The 22,342-nt window shown below is 46.4% G+C and overlaps 1 protein-coding gene across 9 annotated transcripts in view; it reads left to right on the plus strand.

The window, feature by feature from the left end:
- FRMD4A (FERM domain containing 4A) overlaps nucleotides 1-22,342 on the plus strand; it is an 897,536-nt gene that overhangs the window by 771,510 nt on the left and 103,684 nt on the right. For all 9 annotated transcript variants that reach the window (XM_069627926.1, XM_069627924.1, XM_069627927.1 and 6 more), the window contains exon 14: nucleotides 8,399-8,540. In XM_069627926.1, the coding sequence (XP_069484027.1) occupies nucleotides 8,399-8,540 (142 nt within the window). The remainder of the gene's footprint in view (nucleotides 1-8,398; nucleotides 8,541-22,342) is intronic.

Below are 22,342 nucleotides of genomic sequence, written 5' to 3' on the forward strand. Positions count from 1 at the left end.
CGCTACGGAGACCCACGGCTTGACAGCTGCTCCTCGCCTCGGTCTCCAGCACGTTCTCGGCATGGCAATCAGGCTCACATGGGGAAAACTAGCTCTCCCGCACGTCTTCCCACTACGCAGCCTCTACACTTCAGAGTTTGGGGGAACAGGACCATCTCAGAACAAGCAGGTGAAATCTGCTGTCTCCACGTTCCGGCGTCCCTCTTGTTCTCCCACATCTGCTTGGTTTGCCAGCCTCGTGCCTTCTTCCTTCTGCTACTACTGCTACAACTCACATTCCAGCTCCTTTCAGTTGCAAGCACATGAGCAGGCCTTTTATGCCTCCCAGGTTTATTTATGGAACATTCGTATGGTGCCTATACAGCAAAAAGTGTTTCTAGGTGCTGCAAGACAAAAGAGGGGGGAGGGGGCAGAGGAGAAAACAGTAACGGTCCTACTACGCCTTGTGACATTTGGATCGTGGCAAGCACAGTATCAAGTAGTACATGGGGAGTACAGGTGTGGGGTGTTAGGCTTAATTGCCTGCCTCTTCAGCCCTCTTCCTCGTCCCAGTACTTCTGGGATTATGGGACGTGCAGTCCCCTGCAACCAAGTTAGCTTTTTCAACATGAGTTTATTTTAAGGGTAGATTTACTTCTCTTAAAGTTATTAAAAGATGGACTGTCAGAATTGGTTGTTACAGAGGACATTTGATTTAAAACAATTTCTCTAGACCCTTTTACATTATACCTTGGGGAGCAAGGATGGTATTTATTCTTGAAAGATCTTTCTGTTCAGAAGACTTGTTCACATTAACCGAGCTTGTACCCCAGGTTGAAGGTCTTATATGTGGGTCAGTATAATAACAATATGCCATTACCTGTTTTGGCAACCCAGAAAGGCACTTCCTTTCAGAGAACAAATACTGTGTTTCATCCCATGGGATCTCCTCACCACCCTGGGCCCCGTTTCCTCCCTTATCCTCCCACAGTACACCACCCCCGGGTTCAGGAAGTGTCTGCCTTTCCCTAGCCATCTGGCAGGAGACTTTAAGCAGGGTTTCAGTGAGGGATCCGTAGAATTCTTAACAGTGGACCTAGCTGGGAAGCCATGGAGTGGTGCGCATAAGGGGCACACACAGGGGTTGCAGGAAGGGTTCAGGTGGAGCATGGATGCTCCAGAGTAAGCCAGATCGGCAACATGTTCTTTAAAGTTTTGCCAATGGCCTGTTCTTCAGGTGCAGCCCCTTCCACCACCATATGTACTTTGGGGGGCATGGGGTAGCTATTGTGATGAATCTGATGATGTCATCACTCCTCACCCGGGGATAGCCTCTCCCCATGTGGCCAGGGGACAGCAGCCGTTACCTGATCCTGACCCTAGGGGTGGCTATGAGAAGGGAGGATCGCATGAGAGGAGGCGACCCTCATTGGAGCAAGTTGATATTATCGGATGAGAAATGTATCCCCTTTTCCATTATAAGGGTGTTCCCTCCATTCCTCATGCCCTAATGGCATACTGTGTTAAACCCTTTCTACAGACCACAAGACCTACTTATGACAATTTTCAAAACTTCATGAATAAGCTACCAAGAACTGCCTATCAATCCCATATGCATAGAAGTACTGGGACGAGGAGACTAAACAGAGTAGTGAAGATTACTCTTCAAACCTCCCCCAAATCTACTAATGACATTTTTCAATGCTACATGAATAAGCTACCAAGAACTGCCTATCAATCCTATTTGCATAGACACACTGGGACAAGGAGACTAAACGGAGTAAGGAAGATCAGTGAGTCCAATAAGCACATCACAGGCTCTAGTGTTTACACACCCATAATAGGTGCTGGGACATGTAAAAATCCCAACTAGCATGGAGAGCAGAGACGCTGCCTGGGAAAGCTTTGTCCTCTTGGTGCCGAATGAGGGACAACCGAGCCACAACGCAGACCATGGATCCAGCCGGCTCAGAGGGACTGCAAAAGAAGGAAGACTGCAGATGCTGGTTCGCTGTGTCAGAGCCACGACAAGAAGATGAGGGAAGTCTCCCTGACAGATGCGGGAGCAGAGCAGCAGTACCAAAACTGCCCGAACACGGGGAAGAGCTCCACAGCAAGGCGGGAACCGCGAGGGACATGGGAGCAGATGAGCTTAGCCAACAAGCCTGTGAACGTAAAGCTGTAGCACTGCAACACTGCAACCGTTTACGGTGGAAGAGCTGGAGAACACCAAGGAACGCCAGTGAGTCCTGAGAAGGGAAACTGGGACTCCAGGCTGCTGCAGTAACATTATCAAGGACAGATGAAAGCTCTAGAAGTGAATGAAAGGGAAATGGAGACCTGAGGTCTACAGAATAACAAAGTGAATGCAAGAAACCCACAACAAGGTGACTGCAGGGCAAAGTCAAGTTTGCAAGTGTGTAAAGTGAATCATGTTGGTGAGGTCTGGTATGCCAGAGGTCTGGGTGTTACTACGAGCTTACACGTTCAGCTCCCAGGGCCCAACAACCCTTCCCCCAGAACAAACGGACAAGTCAGGCAAAGGCAAGTTAGAGTGCCGTTTTATAACGAAAACCGACCAGGATCATACAGGACATTAAAAAATCTCCAGAGTCACCAGTCCCATACCTGTGTCAAGCCTTTTTGTTGCAGAGTATCATCACAACATGGGCCCTTCCCTGAATAACCTATCCCACTTTCAGGTTGCGTGGAGTGGTATACAGTATAGATGCCCCTATGGATCTGGGTTGATTGGTCCTCTCATATGAAGTGGCTGCCTTGCCCCTTCCTCAAGAAGCTAGAAACTATCTATTACATTGCTGCAGGATTACCATTGACCCTTGCCCTCTGTCATCCACCCCTGGGTTTCTGCCCCCTGATTGGCTGGTACTGGTCTCCCCAGGCCTGGGTCCCAGCTCTGTTCTCAGTGCTCTGTGCACCTCTTCATGGGGATGAGAATGGCTATGTGTTCCCAATGTATCTGTTAGCAGTACCACTTTGCCTATGAGAGTGCTCTCCTCTTTGCAGCGTTGTTGACAAGTTCATGTGTCTCTTCATGTCGGTTGTTGCTGAGAACTGTTCATCTTCCCACCGTGGGTGAATAACCATTGTCTAGTTCGGCCGCATCACGTGGTTGAAGAACACGAAATGGAGCTCACCTGGTCTGAAATGTATGAGGATTTGGTCTGTTTTTCTGCAGATGGTCCTTGTCGTTTTAAGTTTGGAATGTGCCGCTTGCCTCTGACCTTGGCTGCAAGCCCTGACCTTCCTGTTCTGTGCAGCCTGGCTCTGCGTTTCCTCGTCTCTCGTCCTGTGGCTTGTGGCCTTATGTGATCCTTGTTGTACTTATACTATGATTTTACACATTGTGCTATGTTTCCTAAAGGTTAGTCATATTTAGTCCTGCCAGGCTCCTTATGTGATCATGTAGTTCTATAGGGTTAGTTGCCCTAAGCATCTGCAAGCTTGCTCTTCATTGCCTTGCGTTCAGTGTTTCTGCATTTTTCATTTGATCTTGAACATTTGTGCACTTTCAAGCGCAAAGACATTACCCTTATCACATTAGAGGCACTTGTAGAGTGTGAGGGCTAGGATAGGATTTCAGACACAGGACATTTTGCTTTGGATATCTTGGTTGAGGTAGGAAAATACCGGCAAGGGTAGGGACAGCTAGGCATTTTCCAACCCCCTTTTATTTTGAATGAAAGTTTATAGCCTACACTATGAGTTCTCTGTGTCCGCGACTCATTCCTGGCTCCTCGCAATACCATTTGTCTTTTTTTCAGAATAACAGGTATATCATTTTGATCATGCTGATCTGCCCTCTTAATTGTGTATATAAATACATAGCTGCCAAAAGGCCCAGTGTCCTGTGCAAAGGCGTTAGCGACTGCAGGTTCTTCACATTGCCTGCTGGGACTCGTAGGCCCGTATTTTCGAAGGGGAAAATGTTACTATGAATAACTGCAACTACGTCAAAACAAGGGCTGCCTGAAGGAATGGTGTATTATGTGGGACCGCTTGGCAGCTCGGTATGCATGCCCCCCCTTTGAGTCGGCAGTTGACTCTGGTTATAGGTCATTAACGGTGCAAGTCGGCCCTGAAATTTCAGGCACAATTTATTTAAGCAGCTGGAGAACAGGCACTTGGCTACAGCCATCTTTGCAGGAAGTCTTTGAAAGTAAATCATTATTTAAACCAAGCAAGATTGTGGCTTTACTGAAGCCCCCGGCCAGGCCGTATTAGCCCACGCCCTACTTTGAACCCACTAATACCGAGTTCGGATTAACTGAGTGCAAACTCTGAATTCTACCTGTCAATTGTATCAAATGGTGAATGTCTATTTGCGTTACCAACAAAGTCTTTTGCTCCTAAACCTGCAGGCATAGAAGTTTTTTGACTTTCAAAGACAGGAAATGAATTCCACGTTTTTTGAGCATGAGACTGTACGACTTCCTCTTCCAAAAATGTAACTGAAGCACTGGTTGCAGCGAAATCCATTGCGCTCCAGCTCCCAGTGACAGAGCTATCGTACCAAAATAAAGGGTGTACACATTGCAAGAACGAAAATGCCTAATTTGGAAGGCTGAATTTTGCTGCATATGTAGGTGTGTGGAGGGGTTAAGGGTAATGATAAATGTGGAGGAGTTATGGGGGGCTTTGAGGGGTCTCCCCCGAATATATATGCAGCATTTAAAAATCGACATTTTAGGCGTCGGAATTTATTTTCCGACATAATCACACAGATACGGGACACAGGCCCCAGAGTGCGTTAACATTGCAGCTTTCACGTCACCGAGAAATACATTCTGGGCCCTGCAATAAAGCACTGTGTCAACAGCCGCGAGTCTGATAAGATTAGGGGAGTCTAGTTCCCATGTGTGGAGCAGTGCCCTGGAGCGCGCGCTGACAGGCCAGAGCGTTCACCTCGCAGAGCCCGGCTGATCAGAGAGCGCTCTCACACATTCACAGTCTACCCCATGCCAAGAAACTCTGCGACCTTTGGAATAGATCAAGTATTAGGAATTCTAGCTACTCTCCTACACAGAGTATACATATCTAGAAAAACCGTAAAAAAAAGGAAAACTTGATTTAAAAAAAAAAGTGCCCATTGCCAAATAATGCAATTTGTTTTTAGGTCACAGTCTCTGGTTTGTGGAGGCAAACAGTTCTCGCCTTTCCCCCCAGCCCATATTGTAAGGGCTCCAGATAATATATTTCAATATAGTTCAACTCTACAGTTCTATTTTCGTAATTCATACTTCTTTGCACCCAGTAATAAATGCAAATGAAAAGATTAAATTCTAGATTAAAGTTCATCTTCAGATCTGGCAGTAATAATACTATAGCTAATTGGACTGCAACCCACATCCCTCCAGACGCGTTGGCCTTCAAATCCCATGATCCCTCACCATTGACTCTGCTGGCTAAGGCTGATGGGAGTAGTAGTTTAAACATCTGCAGAGCTAAAGGTTGCAGACCCGCGGTATAGCTCTTTTCATGAGTGCTGCTGTTCTGGTACCACTGATCAGAATGTATCAGTGGAGCTATGTAGGTGGAAGCAGGGGGCCGACTCCTGTGTGTCATTAGTTGGAGAGCATTTTTACTCCCTTTTTCTGGGAGATGGTTATTTTCCTATTTTGGCTCTGTAGGCCGCCTATCTTTAAGGATGCGGGTAGGTTGTACTTCTTCCTGAGGGCACAGAAGGGGTTGCAGTTTCAGAGGACACCTTTTGCATTTACGTTATAGCACAATCATGTATAGTTGGAAACGCAGGGCTTTTGTGTGCCTCGTGTGCGACATAATCCTATTGCAGCCTAAACCCTTGCAGGCTAAACCCGCATAGCATACAACGCTTGTGTGGACCTGTGCTTCGGTCGTGTGGGTGGAGCTCTGGAAGAATAGTGCCCGCAGTGCCTACTTTCTCCAATGAAGTGTGGGCGTGAACTCTTCTCCATGCCCACCACAAGCTCTGGAGATTTGAAAAGGATTTTGCACAAAAGGTTCCTTCCTATACAGGTTCCAGCACCTGGATCTGAAGCCAGCCTTAATCCTAAAATGCCAGCAGCACAGTATTCTTCTATTAAGCATTATAAACTGAGGATGGGGTCATGATCACGGCACAATGACTCGCTCCCAAAATATTGGCAGAGGTCAAGAAGAGAACTGTACGATGGGGCGGGGTCACTATCCAAAGTGATCATAGCCCCTCTTGAGGTCTAGAAGGCTATTATATTAGCACATGGGGTAAGCAAATGATTTAAGTGTGCTGCTCAACAGCAGATACAAGCATCAGAAATACTTTTTCGGTGAGTAATGTATCCCATATATTTACCAGAGGTTATTCTGAGCAGTCTGACTGGCTGAGAGAAGACCTATAATGGAATACATGTGCTAATCATACTTTCAATATCACCACATTTTCACGTATACACAAATAGCAGCTCCTAATACCACAAACGTTGTCAAGCTTGGTAATGATTTGCTAAGAACGAGAATAGCAACACCTGCGGCAAGGTTGGGCTTGTGACTCCAGTACAGTTTGTCCGTAATCCTTCACGTGGCTCCAACAGTCTCAAAGGTGTGGGTATTGCCAAATCACATATGAATTCCTCTCACAAACTGCTGTTGCGAGAACTGTTCGGCACTGGTTGGAAGGTATCAGACCCAGATGATAAACACTTTGGAGGGTACCGTGGAGCCCAGAGTTTCCGGTTTCATCCATCCTGTTTCAAGCTCTTTAGAGCTCTTGGAGGACATTATTGTACTAGAGCTCAATTCATGCAAGCCAACTCTTCCAACCAACTAGTCTTTCTTTCCTTTTTATTAATTGTTACAGAATACAATACCATTTGCTATATAATTTTCCCCTTTTTGGCTCTCCTATCATTCACTTTGTGTTCTTGTTGTGTTCTATGACATTGATTTACACAGCGAAGCACTGCTTGCTGTTTGCATGCATCCAGGCACATTGACAGATCTGAAAGAGGGGGGCTGGGTATGTGGGGAGAGAGGGAAAGTGGAAGGTGGCTTTGCTGCAGTGTTGTTTGGGGGATTTAGCCCCATCGTGTAACATTACCTGCAAGAATGTGTATTGAAATCGATGAATGCTTTCTAATTGGAAAACTCCAATAGGAAAGACTGTAGCCTAAGAAAGCCAGGATTGTTGCCCGAGGGTTTTGAATTTCCTATTTATGCTGCTGTGTCTGGGATTTCAGCTTATTCTAAGGACGTAAATGGGTCACGGTGGGAGTTTGCAGGGCTGTGGACAGCACGCCATGTGACAGCATGTTGAGACTGGAAAAACTAGTGGCCCAGTCCCTGACGAAAGGAAAAATGCAGTGCAACCTGGCACTCCAGGGAACGGCGTCTGCCCACCTCGAGCAGGGTCTACAAAGGCAAGGGGGTAGGGGGTGGGGAGGATGGTCTGCCCTTACTCCTTAGGCACCTCACTGCTGCAAATGCCACAGGTGGGTCTGGAGGTGGTTCTGTGTATCATGGTTCGAGGACCAGAAGTAATGTTTCGATCTTAATTTATCATAACAAGATTACGAGTTCTTCGCACCTTTGTGGGTGCCTCCAATAGATAAATAGCCTGGTTGAGTTATTCGTCTCTTATTTGTGAGCTATACCCACTATATAAAATATCAGTGCATTATTTTTTTTTTCTCAAATCGGATATGCATGCCATAACAATATATTTCAAAATGACGTAGCCGTTACGCGTCTCCTTCAAAGGGCCGAGTGAAATGTATGTAACTTCCTGGTTTAATCCAACATGGCGCCGCTATTGTTGCTGAAATCCGGTGTGGGAGAAGACCGGAGGTCACATGGCTGCCTGAGCCTTAAAACAAATTCTCTACTTTCCAGTTTAGAAACGTTTTTTTTATAAACTGCTCCGCTAAGTGAATTTTTATTTAAAGATGAACTGTGCACTGGAAATGCATTGCTTAGTGTCAGACATAAGCACATTGGAGGCTGGCTTGTGTTATTGAAGAGCTGTGAGAGTACAGGGCCATTTTGTGTCATTTGTGACACGTGGCTCAGACATGTGCAACCTTAACATGATACCGAGGTACGTCTTAGTTTGCCACAACTTGGAACTTTTAGGTAAAACAATACAGATCATTTGTTTTGGAGGCAACACAATAACTTCATTTGTGATTGCTCTTACTCACTTCAACATATTGTCTGCAAGGACTGGCATCTCTTCTCCCCGAATAAACGTTGTTCGCTGGTACACGGCGTGTTGGCACCATGTTCTGTGCCACAAGCATTGGCAGCTTAGCAGCGGATTGCAAAATGCTGGTGCAAGAATTCAGTTAACCTTTGTTTGTTGTGGCTGCCAGCGCGGGGGAGAGCGGAGCTTGCACGAAGGTGCTGAGGTTTTAAATGTTTCACTTTTTCTTCCCTCCCACAGTCCAAAATTCATGCAGCAAGAAGCCTCAGCGAAATCGCCATCGATCTGACCGAAACCGGAACGCTGAAGACCTCCAAGCTAGCCAACATGGGGAGCAAGGGGAAGCTAATCTGTGGGAGCAGCGGCAGCCTACTATCCTCGGGTAAGTGACTCACCCCCTTGCATGGCTTCCAAAGAGGGTGCCTTCTCTCCAGTAAGTTGGGTGCCCCCTTACATGGCTTGAAAAACAGGTGGTGTTCTTGCGTCCCGGTCCGCGTGCATCCCCCATGTCCTGCCATACTCCCTTACATGGCTTCAGTAGTGGACGACATTCTGGGGTCCTGTCCAGGTAGAGCCTCCCACCCACTTGGTCCGGCCTCGGGCTTGTTGCGCTTGCATGCTCCATGTCTTGAGTAGCATATTGACCCGCTATGCGATTGCGACTAGGGGGCCTTTAACTTGTATGACAATTGTTTGCTATGCACTAGGAGGCATGTCGGCTGGCTTCTTGAGCTACTGTTTTCATGTGTTATCTCATGAGCTAGCCATGCCCCTTTACACTGTGGTAGAAATTCTTACCCCCAGAAGTTGGACCACCTTACAAACTTCTACAAGTAAGGAACTGCCTGCGGCATGGTGCCAAGGAGCCCCCGTTGGGTAGGTGCTACGTGCTCAGCTAGCTGCATGTTGTATGCAAGCAGCCAAAAGGATGACCATAGCCAGTGATAGAAGTGTACCAAAAAAGTAGTGGAACACCGCTCCCGACCGTTCCCGCTCACTTCAACCACTGACCATAGCTAATAACTACAGCATCTGGCCGCAGCTGTTCACCATACATTTCTTAATCTAGAGACATCAGAGTCCTCGAGAGTGTTTGGCAGTGGACGGTGGAGAGAATTATTGTTTGTGGGTGGGGGAGGGAGTTTCTCTTAAATGTTTTTTCTGCTTGCCTCAAAAATACTGGTGTGTCCTGCCAAACTTACAATGGTACAGCCTCAGTTTACTGCCTCTAGAATTGTTGCCTTCTCACCCCCCCTTCCGAAATGGAATGGTATATCTCGATTCACTGCAGAATGATGGTGTTGGAGTCGGGTGGGGGAGGGGTTGGGCGATAAGGGGGAAGAGTCCTGCAGCTACATCCAGTCTGCACACTGAACTCTTAGATACTGCAATGTGTTGAAGGAACAAGGGTCATGTGCTGGCTAATTGAGTAGCTTTTGGTTGCCGCGCATCTCAACTTAAAATTTGGAAAGCGCATGGCATGCCTTTTCGCTATACCTATTGGTCATGGCACAGGACACAAATAGAAGGATCTAATGCATGCTTGCCAACATGCTAACGTTCCAGTCAAGGGGCTTTAACGGCACAGAAAGGTCATGACTAAATGTTCTTTTGATGTCTGTTTAAAGTATGGGACATGCATGTAAATGAAGAAAATCATTCAATTTTGAGGAATAAAAAAGAAAATGCCAAAAAATTAAATCCAACGAAAATTAGGGACACTTCTGAAAATGTAGCAAGTATGCAACTCCTACAGGAGTGATCGAAATAAAGAATTGATGATCAGGAACTAAAAGCAGCTCCTGGGTATCGGCATTGTGTCTCATTGCTTCTATCCACCGGGTCTTGGGAGGATAGCTCAGGGGCAACGTGCTCGCCTTGGAAGCAAGACGATGTGGAGCAACACAGGTTCGATCCCGGGTTCATGCTTAGAAACCTCTGGGTATTAAGTGCATTTTAAATAACCTATCATATCATAGCTGAGTAAGCAGCAGCACTTCCTGAGAAACGAGCAAGTGCATAGCTTGTCGCAAATCAAACTTCCACAGGAGATGCACACTTTTGTCTACTATATATGATGCATCATGTTTTAAATGCCTTCTATATGTGTCCCAATTCTCAGAGGTATAGCCAGATAGGGGAGGTGGTTGCCCCCATTGACCCCCCCTTCTTGTGTCTGAGTGTGACCCTCCCACAAGCCCCCACCACTCCCCGCTGGGCTTGCACTTGATTGAGTGCTTTTGTTTGACAAAACATTTTCTGAGTGTAGTTGCAGTAATAGTACAGTAACCCTTCCACTGGTTCACCTGGGCCCACAAAGCATCCCCTCGGCTGACTGCCACAACACTTTTCCTGCGGCACCAGATTGAAGGGAAGAACCAAGCTCGAGCAACGTTTAAAAGATTTTGTATAGGCGTATATGCGTGGCCGGGGATCTCTACCAGTCAACTCCCTTATAAGCAGAGAACACTTGGGCCCATCAAGGACTCCCTACCACAAGAACGGAGGACTCAGCCATGGGGCAAAGTAACTGTCTTTTATTAGCCAACAAAATGACAGGAATCACACCAAAAAATAGGTATCCTCCACAGCCCTCATCTTCTAAGCATGTGTCACCCAGTTTTATCCCGGTGTGACATCACAAATTCTGGCCCCATCCCAGAAACCTATCGGACATTAACATTGGTCAGTTTGGGTCAGCTACGTATAGGGGCTATAAGGGTTAGTTCTATTATTGGATAGCCGCATCTGGTGGCTCTCCTGGGGACCACCTCTACAAGCATCAATCTACAATGTTGCAGGGTTGATAACCCATTGACCCTTGCTACAAATGATATCACCACGTGAAAGTTAACTCTGGATTGGGTAGAATATGTCCCCCCATCCCTGGGACCCTGGACAGTTACCAGACCATGTGTATCTTTTCAAGGCAATAGGAATGAGCATGGAGGTGCGATGCGGTCTCCAATGTTGCTATTTCTGATCACCTAAGCCTGGGAGAGTGCATTCAGTTGGCAGTTCACAGGCAACACTTGTAACTTTTGTCCTCTGGGTCGATGGGAACAGCCTTCTCCGTCTACCTTGGCTGAATGGGCATTGTCCTGTTCGGCTGGGTCACGTATGCTGAGACCACGAAATGAAGCTGTGCTGCTAGGATTTTAGTCTGATTTTCTGCAGGTGGCTCATTGTCTTGGTAACTGGAACTTTCCCATCTCCACTTGTCCTTGGCTGGGTGCATCGTTTCAGCACACCTCTGGCTGTGGTGATCATGTCAGCCTGTCCATGTACCCAAATCCTGTTTCTCCTTTGTCATTAATTTCAGAGGCCTAAAGCTTCCATATTGTTCCTTATGGCTTCTCCATGTTAGTAGCAGTCAAGCATGTGAAAGCTAAATGTATGAATACTTGGCATCTTGCGATTTCAGCTTTGGCGAAAGATATGAACGTATAGAGATATTTATTTGTATCGTCCTCTGCCTACGTGGGTCACAATCATTTTCTTCATGCCTATATGCAATAAATTAGTGCATGTTCATGTAACTTCATGAATGGATGCATATGTACTTCAGGTATGAGTGTGGCTACGTCGTGATGTCAGTGATGACGTTCTGGTTTTGTAGTCAGTCGACTTGCTCGATCAATGTCATTTCCATATCGTCCAGATCATCGATTGGGTACCGTCTGAATTGGTGTCTGAAAGAATAACGTTTCTCACACCTGCAATACATTGAGAATTGCAGTGATCTGTCATTTCTCTGCTTTCGCGATGAGTCGTGTGGGGGGGCATGAGGGTCATATTCGGCCCCCATCTGCAATTTTTTACATAAGTATCTCACTGCATGCATCCTTCGAATGTTATTCTGTCTGTGGGAACACGTTCACCTATGTGTTTGTTGTGCTACCTGAACACCCCCAGGTTACCCGTGGCAGAGCCAACATTCAACACAATTGTTCCTGTGCATCGGTGTGGGGTCAACAGTATCCCCTTGGATCTGGGGAAATGAGAAGCAACGTCTGCTCAAGCAGGGCAGTCTAAGCCTCTCAAGCAAATGTGCACCTGTCTAAATGTGTATATATGGTTTGTGTTTTATTAAATGTTATGGTTTTAATTACCTTGTATGGTTCAGAAGAGTGTCACCACGAACGAAATGATCACCACCCTCAGTGTGCATTACATGCCTAAAAATATTGTATTACTGAACCACTGTCACAGCCATTTTTGTCAAATAGAAAAATCTGTGGTCATTCTTATATTCCCAAAATGCTTTTTGATTTTATGTAAAATGATCAGGGACCTTCATTGGTGCCATTTATAACACCCTCTTCGCCATTGGTGATGTCCTTAATGAAAGGAATGTTTTTATACTGATGGAGAGAGAGAGATGGATTTGCAGGTGGCAATGTACTTACCAACTGAGCTAGAGAGGTGTATTTAAAATATACAGACTGGATAAAAGCAACCATCAAAGATCATACTGAGTGACCCAAAATAAATGTTTTCAGGGCCACATGATCTATTGTTTGGGACAGGCAGACTTTGCCTAAGCTGCCTGCCCCTCTTTTGCCTCTTTTTCAGGCAACTTACACCACATCCCCTTCTTAATTTCCCCATCAATATCTCAGCCCACTTAAAGCACTGTTTAGATGTGCATGTTTGAGTGTGACTGACTGAGGTGTGTGTGTGTTTATGCAAGTGCAAATAGTGCATGCGTTTGGTGAGGGATAGCGCAACCCTGTCATCACCAAAAGCGTGTTGAAAACCGAAAAAGATAGTCTGTGATTCCACCTGCAGAGTGGGGTCCGAAATGCACGGGGCTAAGTCACGGCAGACAAGTGACAATCTTGTATGAAGTGAAAAAGACAGAAGTAAACTAATTAAGCAATAAACCCCAAGCTGGGGGTTCAATACTGCTTCTGGTAATTCTCCAGGGCCATAGTTGCAGAGTACCGGGGCATTACCAGAAACAGTAATGGCCCCCCAGCTAGTTTTTTTTTTGCAGTTAGTACTTTGGCCCGTTGGACTAATAGTGTGCACGGTAAATTGGGAAATGAACTTTTCCCAAAAGAAAATAAAAAAAGATGGCCACCATGGAACTGGGAAAAGGGGTTGTAGTCCCTTCTCACTTTCCATGGTGGCCATTCCCAGAAATGCAGGGACGTGCCTGGAACGCTACTGTTCATGGCTCCTGCGAGGGACCAGGCTGCATAACTTAAATGGGACGGGTGATATGTGAAAAAAGGGGTTGGGGACAGGGACGTGCAGCGCTGGGGAGCACTTACCTGAGCACCTGGTGGGGGAAGAGGGCTGCCTCCTGCTCTGAAGAGGCTCGGAGGTGGGCTTTAGCATGGGGTAAAGCCCCCATTCCAAGTCTCCTCATTGGCGGGATGCATAAACCACGCACCCGCCACGTACTAATAACTGCATTTTAGAGATATTACGTCATTAGTGCACAAATTATATAATAAACCAAGCTGACAGTTTAAAAGAAAATAAAAAAGTTTGTTTTCTTTTTTTCACCATCGCAAATTAGTCTAGTTAACAGCATGTATATTAATGTGAACCTAAAAAAAATGTTGTCTTGTAAAAAAGAAAAAGCACCTGCTTAGTCCTGTCAGAAGGGATGCAGATGTTTACAACCATACCACTTTTATCCATCCATCATTCACCCCTCAAGAGACGGAAGCTGCACTGTATTATTCCCTAGCAGATGAGTCTGCAGCCACCTAACATTATTTGCACTTTAATGTGCTTAGGTTTAAAAAAAGAAAGCCAAGCCGCAGCAGAGCTCTTTTGTACTGGGAATGTCTGAGCACTGGATACAGGGTATCCAAGTGGTTACAGGCATGGCATGGGCTCTGTCTGGCTTTTGGTTTCCCTGGATTTGAACTCCATTTAGCCAGTTTTCTGACCCAGGGAAACCGCGCCACTACCAACACTGCATCAGATTGATTTGCAGTTTAGGATATTTAAAACGTCTAACGTGTCAGGCAGCAAAGCTATGGAGGAAGCCAAACCGGAGCGATTCCGGCATGTATTGTGTCCGCAGCGTCATGAAAGTGATTTATAAATGGAATGCTAGCTTACTCTGCATACACAATATCACACTGATTTACAGTAGCAATGATGGCATATATTGTTGGGCAGCATCATAGAAGTGTTTTACTTTGGCAATTCTGGTAAATATTGTGGGTGCAGCATCAACGTGAATCACAGTGGAAATGCTAGCATATATCATGGACACAGCGTCATACGTGTTCTATGGTGGAAATGCCAAAATAAATTGTGAATGCAGGTGCTATGAAAATGATGCAAAAGGCTCTATTTTTACTGTTGGTGACCTGGTATCGAGTGAATTTTTTCATATTTTGCCTTTCAGAACTAATTGTAAATTGTCTGATTTTTTAAACTCTGTTTAGCCCAAAAATATTGCTGTCAACTAAATTCAACCCATTATTTTTAAATATTTCTTCAGAGGTCAACCCCCCAAGATTACTTAGGGCTTATCTGCTATGTTGTGTTATTGTGATTTATAACGCGCATCAAAGGCACTTTTTGTGGTCTGCAGGCGTCCTGGCGAGCCTGAAAGTGAAGGAGGGTTGGGAGGGCTCAGTTAGTGGGATTGAGCAATGCTCTTACGCTCGCGCTAGTCCGATGAACATAATTGCCTTCACCAGCCGACACAGGCCTTGAATCTTTTAGAATATTGGTGCCCCTTCAGGAGCCACTCATATACCCTGGAACCAAAAGCTGCCTCTGGCACAGCCAATGCTCCTTTACACACATTCCCCAGCACTCTGAGTTAATTTCATGTATGGCACCAGTACCCTGAAGGGTGTAACGTAGCTCCCGGTCATGCTAACGTGGCTCTTCTAGGCTACAACCAGGAACTAAAGAGCTCCCAGAATTTTAGATCCTCCCTCATAAACCAGGAATTATTTGTCTGTTTGAGGCCGTGCTCTGATCACACCTTTCTTGCCCGGGTAGGCCACTGGTACTATGCAGAAATATTCCTCACCCCCACGGACAAATACGCAAGTGTCATTAAGAGAATGTTGCAGTAAACATATAGCACTGGTTTCCAGTTTTGAGACACGCTTTCATTCAGGGGTTAAGTGCCACGTAATAATCTGGCATCTTATTCTTTTGAAATTGTGAACTAGCACAGGGGTAAAGCGCTGGTCTTGGAAGCAAGACCACACAGAGCAACAGAGGTTCGAATCCCGGATCTGCACTTGGAAACCAAACTCAGGTATGATATTAGGCGCGTTATTAAAAAAACTATTAAATAAATAAATACAAAGGAGCTGTGACAATTGCTCAAATAGACTCTGGTTGAGTCCAACTGCATCCTCATTGGTAGAGGATTGCCAACGTGTTTGCGCCAGTTCTTCTGGAATTTCTGAAACGGCCAATCCCACTACCGGGTTGGTGGCTTCTTTAGGTGACGACTAGTCTTGCACTTCCTCGTAACCTCCATTACTACTTCACCCTTGAGATCAATTCCTTTAATGTGGAGAAAATCGATTCCGAGTCCATTGTTGGCTGCGTTAGCCAATAGCATGGGCGCTGCCTATGAACAGCAGCGCGTCAAACATTCCCGCCTGTTCCTCCAGGACGGCAGCACGCTTCACCTAGAACATTTAGGTACCCAAGACCGCACCACAACATCTTGATTGAGGAGACTCAAAAGCCTCTGAGTGGGGAGGGCAGCAAGAAAAGTTCCACCAGTCTGCATCCAGTTTGGCCTTCAAGTCCACTACTGATTTCATCTACTTTTTGCTTTAAACAAATTACATTATGAATGTCGAGATCCCGACCAATCAACAGTATAGTTACGCAAGGTATTAATGGACCTATTGACGAATTGCACTTAGATCTCGCACACTAAACCTTGAGATCTCTATGGACCATCGTAGACTAGAGTAATAGCAAAACTAAGTTGTCAACAGAAGGTGCCCAGATAATGGGAGCACATGATGCCAATCCAAAGAGTTTTCACAACTCCTATTCCTTCTCCTTATCGAGACTAGTTGAGTAGGGGCACGACCAGCAAGAGTTGGAATGTGCAAGCTTAGCATACGCATCAACGCGTGTTTAGTGAATGGAACAGTCACTCACACCAGCGCCATCTAGTAGCCATCACTGGAAGTTCACCTGTTCAGAGCCACATGAGCAAAGCATTGTGGGTATGCAAATTAGCCCAAATGGAAATCTTTTGCTCCAGAAAATTGTCTTGGTCTTACATGGCAGTATTCCATCTCCCTGCTCAGACATTCTGAGTACAAAATAATGTTAGGTGGCTGCAGAACCAGCAGCTTGTGGATATAGTGCGGCTTCCATCTCTAATGAGGTGCGAATGGTGGATGTGTAAAAATGGACACAATGTGTGAAGCTGCAACCCTAGTGACGGAAGGAGTAAACGCGGGGGGAGGGGCATTTTCATTCTCGGATTTCTTTTCCAGACAAGTCTTTTTTTTATATACGCATTAATAGGTATGGGTGGGAGGCTTGCCATTTTACAGGCCGGAAGCTTAGTCTTGCATACACAGAATGGATCCTACCAGGCTATCCAGCTAAAAAGGAGACAATTCAATGATGGCTGCATAGGACCTGCACCTTCATAAATTCACTCGTCAGCCGGCTCAAAGCTGCCAAATCCCTAGAGTTCTACATCGATAGAGAACGCCCTTTCCGGTAATACATCGACTAAAAAATAAAATAAACTGACCACCTTGTATCAACTGGTAGTCTTCTTGATGATCAAACCCTTCCTCTCGCCAGATGGCTTCATAACAGTGGTCCAAGCCCTAGTTATCTCACAACCCAATTGCGGAAATGATATGAAATGATATGATAGGTTATTTATAATGTGCTTAATACCCAGAGGTTTCTAAGCACGGACTTGGGGATCGAACCTGTGTTGCTCCGTGTCGTCTTGCTTCCACGGCGAGCATGTTGCCGCTGAGCTATCCTCCTTCATCTCTGCAACACCGCCTAGCACCCCATGGACCTTGCAACATGCTGCTGCACGCCTGATCACCGGATCAAATAAATATACCCACATTACCCCCCCCCCCCCCCTAAGAGAACTGCACTGGTTACTTATCCAATCCATTATTGCACATGTCCTTTATATAGCGCCCGTTACCATTATTATAGTCTCAAAGCGCTGTTAGTGGGAACGCCCTTGGTTGGCGTAGTCTAGGCGGGAGATGGAGATGACCAGTAATGCAGAGACTGAGGATAGGAGAGGTAGGGAAAATAGTAATTTTAGTATGCGTAGGTAGGAGTAGTAGGTTCTGGATACAGAGTTGATGTGTTTGGAGAGAGGTAGGTCTGCGACCCTGGTGCATCCAAGATTTTTAATGGAGGTGGAAGGTTGTACTCTAAGAGGAATTTAGTGCAGATTTTTATTTATTTATTTAATCATTAATCCCTCCCAGCTGTTGCTCCGTGCTAGGGCCGGCATCAGCCGGGGAATCCCCGCGTTTTAAGCTAGAATGCAGCAGGTTAATTGAGTCATTCCACTGAGCCAATGGGGTTCGTAAGAATTCTGTCTGCCTCGCTTGCCGGCGATGCATTTGCCATAGCCTGTGTCTACCAGTCTTCTTAATTGTGCCGAACATTTCCAATCTTAGGGATTAAGATATCTTAATGGGAGGTAAGTGACAGCTGGAACTGGTACTTTTGAGTTCTTCACCTAAACAGGCTGTGCAATAGAATGGTGACCGTGCAAATGGCTTCACACAAGAACGATTGTTCAGCCTCAATGCTGCATGGTTCCTGCATTCCTTAGGTCCCAAGCATTTGCGCCGTTTCGATTATGTTCACTTGTTCGTGGCGTTCGGTGCTATATTGAAGTCGAGTTGCCGGCAGAAGTGATTTATAGGTGGGCGGGTGGGTTTGTTGAGCCCTTCTATTCACCGGTATGTTCATGAAGTTAGTAAACTATGAAACGGTGGCTGGGATTTGGGGTGTGACACTTTCGGGGATAAAAAATAAGGCGGTCTGCTTGATTTCACCCTTACTCGAGGAGCCATGATGGAGAGAAAAAAAAATCTATATTCTGGGGGGTGTCCGGACATTTCATCGAAAAAAATTTGTCAACAGGACATTTGGTCGAAAAAAATTGGTCGACTGGACAAATGGTCAAACCAATTTGGTCGAAAACCAAATGGTTGAATTTTGTATTTTATTTATATATATATTTTTAAGGTTGTAGTTTAGGGAAAAAAAGGGTATTTTAGAAAAAAAAGGGGGTTGGGGGACCCCCCCCCAAAAAAACAAAAAAAGGGGTAAAAATAAAAAAAATAAAAATTCGACCATTTGGTTTTCGACCAAATTGGTTCGACCATTTGTCCAGTCGACCAATTTTTTTCGATCAAATGTCTGGTAACCATTCCGGGGGATTGTCTGCCAGCAATACTTGGTTTATATCAGTTGTCTGAATACTGGGAACATTGGTTTGAAGTCTCGGGTAGATAGTTCAAGGGCAACGCGCTCGCCTTGGAAGCAAGATGACGCGGAGCAACAAAGGTTCGATCCCCGGGCCTGCACTTAGAAACCTTTGGGTATTAAGCGCGCGTTATAAATAACCAATCACAATTACAAGAACATACAACATATGCCCTTTCACACACGTCAGACAAGTCTCGGGAGGATAGCTCCGGGGCAACGTGCTCGCCTTGGAAGCAAGACGATGCGGAGTAACACGGGTTCGATCCCTGGGTCTGTGCTTAGAAACTTTTGGGTATTAAGCGCGTTATAAATAACCCATTACAATTACAAGAGGAAGTGTCCCGCTAGGGTGTTTTGGAATTGTACAGCACCACAATTTGCTCCAATGGCAGAATGAAGACCACAGGTGATATTATCCCTAAGAGTGCACCCATATGTTGGAAGTAACCGCGTGTGCTTGATGATAAATACAGTGGGAATAGGAGGCGAGGGGCCTTGGCGGCGTGGTCAGCTATGTAGCCTATAGCAGCTGTTCTTCTGGAAAGGGACCCCCACCTGACAGACCCGAGCAAAGTAAACAGCGTAGAGTGATCTACATTCCTGCAAATCTGTGTGGGATCCGGAATGAAGCATCAGAATGCGCTGTGGGAACACACGGGGCCTGTGTAAACAAATGTCCAGGATTTGTGGGTGTGGTACCGAGGCCTGTTTATTATTCTTATTCTAGCCTTTTTACATCTTCCAACCCTCTAGCGCGGTCACCCGCACCCCTCAATTTAAGTAAATGGTGGTCACAGCAGAAGGATCACACCAAATACATTCTCTTGCCCTTTTGCTGTTGCCCTGGTAACACATGATCGGATTGTGTAAATCACCGCTGTTTTGACAACTGAAAACTACATTACTTTCTTTAACAAAGAAGAGCAGATATCCCCACGGTCTGCTGCAGTCTGACCAAAAGGAATGCACAGGCAGGTTCTTGAGGCAGCGCGGGGAGGTCGAAACCACAAGTGGCTATTACATTGGCCAGGGATGCCTGAGCAGTGCAAGGTGGGGAGGGCCCGGGGTGTTGGCCATATGTTCGACTCTGCAGTTGCATTATGTGAAGAACAAGGTGGAGGGTTTGGCTGGGCCACGATGCTGTAGACATCCTTCTATAAAAAGGAACCAAAGCGTAAAACTCTCTGAAAGACTAATTGTGGCCCTCCGATGTTAACACACCCCCCCCAGTGCATCGGAAGGCCACACACAGTTGGTGTACCTACTTACAATCTGGCCCACCTCCTTAAAAAATTTGAAGGTACTGCCCTGTCAACAGTGTTAAAAACCTACCCACCATGCAAGGTGTGGCATTAGGTAAACATTTGGCGTGATCTTCACACCCCTCACAATATCCAGGACCAAGGTACCTAGCAGGAGACTTGTGTTTGGGACTGTCAATGAGACCCACTTTCAGGATGCAAGAGTTTTCTGCTAAAATGTTGGCTGGGGAAAAGCCTGCATGGTATTTTATTTATTTATTTTAATTCTCGTTACGCGCCACATGCCCGTGGGCCTCAGGGCACACCATTATTATAGTCCCAAAGCGCTGGTAGCGGGAACGCACTTGCTTGGCGTAGACTAGGCGGGAGATGATGATGGCTAGTAACACAGAGACTCCGAAGATAGGAGAGGTAGGGAAAAGAGTCATTTTAGAATGTGTAGGTAGGAGTGGCAGGTTCTGGATACAGAGTTGATGTGTTTGGAGAGGAAAAGGTCCCTGTCCTTGGTGCATCCAAGATTTGTAATGGAGGTGGAGGTGGCAGGTTATACTCTACAATGTATTTGGTGCCGATTGAGTTTTTTTTACCATTTATTGTAATTCCTCCCAGTTGTTGCTTCATGCTAGGCAGAGTGCCTGTGAGGGGACAGGAGAGGTAGAGAGTTAAGTATAGGGTCCCCTGTAAGGGTCTGTGCTTTCGACCACGGTAGCTGACCCCACACACCCACCCCCTCCAGATTCTGCTGGTAACACCAACACAGTCAGTTGAGTGTTTCATAGAGCATTGCCAGGTGACTTAATTTTATTTAATGTATTTTATTGGTCATTTATAAGGCGCTTTATACAACAGAATTGAGTTTCAAAGCACGACAAGGCTAAATGGGAAGGGAACAGTGGAGATAACAGTGTCAAGAAACAAAGTAGCAACAGTATTATATATACATTTGTGGTCCTACTAGGCCTTGTGGCATTCAGCCGTGCAAGTGCATTGATGGGAAGCGCAGAAGGGGCGGGGAGGGAGGCAGAGGAGTGGAAAGTGCTGGAGGAGGCCCCAAGAAGGAAGTGCTAAGGGGAGCCAGGAGGAACACAGAACACCTCACGCTAAGTGCCGGTGCAGGCAGCTCTCAAGGGTGGCATGTGGAGTCACCAGGCAGGAGCCCAAAGGGCAGCGCAGGGGTGGGGTGCTAAGAGTGACTCCGAGGAAGGGTCCGAGAGCCTCTGGGGTTCATGAGGAACAGGCCATCGGTCACAGCAGCAGTGGGGTGATTACCACAGGAGGGAAAGAGGTATAGAAGGGCAGAGTGTTGAGCAGTTTCTGGAACTTAAGGATGTCGGTTAAAATCTGAGAAGGGCAGGGAGGCTGTTCCAAAGGGAGGCACCAGCCGCGGCGAGATCTGCTCCCCACTATCGCTTAGAGAAAAGTTTGACAGTCAGAGAGTTGGAATTAGAGGAGTGTAGGGCTCTAACAGGGGAGTATCTGAGGAGGGTAAATTGAAGATAGCGTGGTCTCAGGGCGCAGAAAGCCTTGTGGACGATGCAGAGGGTCTTGAATTTGATCCATGCAGCCACTGGAATCCAGTAGAGAGATTAAGGTCTGGGGAGGGGAGATGCGGCCCCTGGGCTTGAGGCCACAGATAAGTCTTGCCGCCTTATTCTGAATTAGATGGAGGGGGCATAGGGAGGAGAGAGGGAGATTGAGAAAGAGGCTGTTGCAATAGTCCAGCCTGGAAAGGACCAGAGCTCTGGGGACATTGAGCTTCTGGGCTAAGGTGAGAAAAGGAAGAATACCTCTGAGGAGGTGCAGCTGGAAGTGGGACTTCTTTATAAGGTCCATGATGTGAGGGGTGAAGGAGAGAGCTGAGTCGAAGATGACCCAGAGGTTTTGGCTTCACGGGATGGTGGGGGAAGAGGGTCCGAGGAGGGTGACCACAGGGTAGGAGGAAAAAAAGAGTGCAGGTGTCCCGATGAGGAGGATCTCTGTCTTACTGGCATTGAGACAGAGGTTGATTGCTGTGCACAGGCGGGATGAGGGGGAAGTAGAGGGAAGTTTGAGGGAAAGCGGTGCGTCATCGCCATAACACTGGAAAGGAGAATGGGTGATCAGATGACCAAGAGGGATGAGATAGATATTGAGGAGCCAGGGCGAGAGGATAGAGCCCTGGGGGACACCACAGGTAGAGAGGTTGGTGGAGAAGGAGAAAGGGCCCAATTGCAGTTGGGAAAGGCGGTTAGTGAGGAAAGAGGTCAGACAGTCCAATGTCCTGTCAGTGATGCAGACGGTGTCACAAAGTAGTTTTAAGAGGATGGAATGGTTGACCGAGTCAAAAGCAGAGGAGAGATAGAGGAGAATGAGAACAGCCGGAGAGTTGGAGTTGAGATTTGCGAGCATTGTTTCACAGATGGTCATGGAGGCAGCCAACAAGATCAATGTGGAGGATCAGTTGGTGGAGGGACAACTTTTCCAG

Source organism: Ambystoma mexicanum, chromosome 12, assembly GCF_040938575.1.
Source record: "Ambystoma mexicanum isolate Mex_15411 chromosome 12, UKY_AmexF1_1, whole genome shotgun sequence".
In the NCBI taxonomy this organism is placed as follows: Eukaryota; Metazoa; Chordata; class Amphibia; order Caudata; family Ambystomatidae; genus Ambystoma; species Ambystoma mexicanum.